The sequence below is a fragment of the Anarrhichthys ocellatus genome, unplaced genomic scaffold (genome assembly GCF_004355925.1).
Source record: "Anarrhichthys ocellatus isolate YVR2014 unplaced genomic scaffold, GSC_Weel_1.0 scaffold1, whole genome shotgun sequence".
Lineage (NCBI taxonomy): Eukaryota > Metazoa > Chordata > Actinopteri > Perciformes > Anarhichadidae > Anarrhichthys > Anarrhichthys ocellatus.
Window position 1 is genome coordinate 9,677,124 of NW_022280031.1, and position 2,513 is coordinate 9,679,636.

At 41.0% G+C, this 2,513-nt stretch overlaps 1 protein-coding gene across 2 annotated transcripts in view; it reads right to left on the reverse strand.

Moving 5' to 3' along the window:
- Nucleotides 1–2,513, reverse strand: part of camk1b (calcium/calmodulin-dependent protein kinase Ib) — a 33,294-nt gene that overhangs the window by 5,635 nt on the left and 25,146 nt on the right. For both annotated transcript variants that reach the window (XM_031842771.1, XM_031842816.1), the window contains 4 exons: nt 1,351–1,489; nt 1,126–1,252; nt 693–768; nt 449–561 (listed from right to left, as the gene is read on the reverse strand). In XM_031842771.1, the coding sequence (XP_031698631.1) occupies nt 449–561; nt 693–768; nt 1,126–1,252; nt 1,351–1,489 (455 nt within the window). The remainder of the gene's footprint in view (nt 1–448; nt 562–692; nt 769–1,125; nt 1,253–1,350; nt 1,490–2,513) is intronic.

A 2,513-nucleotide genomic window follows, 5' to 3' on the forward strand; every position in this document is an offset into this window, starting at 1 on the left:
CACACACACACACACACACACACACACACACACACACACACACACACGGTCATGAGTGAAAGAAAGGCATCACTGGTATAAGCAACAGAATCACTCTATGTGATGAAGTTAGGAGTTCAGCAAGGAGGGAGGATGATGGTTTTAGGCCACTTCTCAAATAGATCAAGAGGAATTCAGAATGTTTGGGCACTAGGAAGTGAAAAGACAATGCAAGGGCAGTTTCCAAGCTGACCTGAGGTCAGGGAAATTGTTGAAAAAAAGATGTTCTTGCTGCTTTAATAAAAGTGTTTCCCTGGTGTTCTATGCTAGATCATGCACCTGGAAAAATGACGCTTCTAATGAGGTCTACACATCTAAAGTGAAATATACAGGTTTGCTATTTCTCTATGACAAATGTAGATCATGCCTTTATGAGGACTGAAGAAAAATAGCTTAATAAGAGCTGTACCTGAATCAGAGATATCATCCCAGTAAGGAGAATCAAACTCGTATTCTGCCTTCAGGATCTGTTCAAACAGTTTGGAGTCATTCTCGTCGTAGAACGGAGGGTAACCACACAACCTGAGACACACAGTACAGCACAGATGTCATATTTTCTACTAGGAGCATCCCAGGAGGTTAAAATAACTATCAAACACAATACATGTATCCATGCTGTGTTGGGCTGGATTCCAGTCAGAAAGTGTACTCACAGAATATAGGCTATGACACCAATAGACCAGCAGTCCACTGCTTTACTGTAGGGTTTCTGAGCCAACACTTCAGGGGCTGAAAGAACAAAACAAGGTAATACAAGTACATGAAGATAGATGTTTAATGACGTTTGACACATGTTAAGCATTATTAGTATGTAAACTATATAAGTTATTCATTTTGTAGTTTGGCCTGTGAGTAAAGTGAGACTGTGGTTGCAAAAGTTTTTTTTTTTACTGGGCTAAAATGATTCATGATGTTTGTTATCTGTATGAGCTTCCGATAAGCTGTTGATGGTGTTTTATGAAAGATTTTGCATCACAGTACCGGTTAGATAGTGTCATTGGGCTAATATTGCATGACACACTGTTCCCTGCCTTGTATAACTGATTTATTGTAAGTAGATGTTCAAGATATCTCTGACTTCTTTACCAACATATCCAGGTGTTCCACAAGCTGTCGACATCACACTGTCAGAGCCCTCAATTTTAGACAGACCGAAATCACTGATCATGATCTTGGAGTCTTCTTCCATGCTGTAGTACAGCAGATTCTCTGGCTGCGACGAGGAGGGACAAAAAAACAGAAAGTTGATGAGAGTGCCATCACACAAATCATGCAAACTCTCTCCGACATCTCTGGTATCTCTGGACTGACCTTGAGGTCACGGTGCACAATGCCCATGTCGTGGAGGTATTTGACGGCATCTAGAATCTGCTGAATGAGCTTACTGGCATCTTTCTCCGTGTAGAAGCCCTTCTCTATGATACGATCAAAGAGTTCCCCGCCAGACACCCTGGACAAAGAGAGAGAGAGAGAGAGAGAGAGAGAGAGAGAGAGAGAGAGAGAGATTAATTCATTGAAGCAAAGTGAAGCTTGTGGATTATATTGTAAAGGTATGGAGACAACAACCACACAAGATTTTACTTGCTGAATAGTGAGATAAAGTATGAAAAGGCATGGTGTAAAGAAATAAATAACATTTTGCAAATATAGGAAAACAAGAAAAAGTGCTAAAGAGTTTCAGAGGGATGTGCCATTAGGAAAATACAAAATAGAGACTTTGCTAAATAAATCCCCACTAATCTGAACAAGGAAACTTGTTTTAGGCTTAGAAGCCACTAGATGGAGACGTCGCCCTGTCGACAGTTAATCTGAAGCAGTTTGTTTGAGCCTCCAATATTAACACTACACACTCAAAACAGACGCACCTTGGGAAGGAAAAATGGTAAAACGAAGAAGAAAAACAAGAAATGGAGGAGAAGCTAAATAATAATCCAGAAAGTCAGAACTGAGGTAGTCTGGTCTTGAGCGTTAAGGGGTTTCTCCTTGCAACATAATTTCTGACGTTATGTCAAGGTAACAATAAATCAGTAGATCCATTACTGTGAGGAATCACTGGGTGTTATATGAAAGAGTGTGCGCCTGTATTCAGACTGAACACAAAACGTATTGCGAGGACACACAAATACTATTATGAGGGAACACAATCATATTACCGGGGAATGGGGAAGTTTGATAAATGTACTCCCTCCCTCACTTCCTCTACCTTTTATGTCTCTGATGTGACGTTGACTGTGATTAATGCTTAAATGATTTATGTTTTCTGGAGCCTCACAGTTAACAGTGCCTCTGATCCTGATCTGTTCCTCCTCTCATTCTCTCTCTCTCTCTGACATTTCAGGAGTTGAGGTGGGTGGGAGGCTGACAGGCTGCAGGTGTGAGGGCTAACTCCCCACTGGTGTTCATGAGTAGGCATAGTACTGTTTTGTGTGTTACAGAGTGCAATTAAGTAGGCGTGTAGGAGAGAGAGTTTGAAA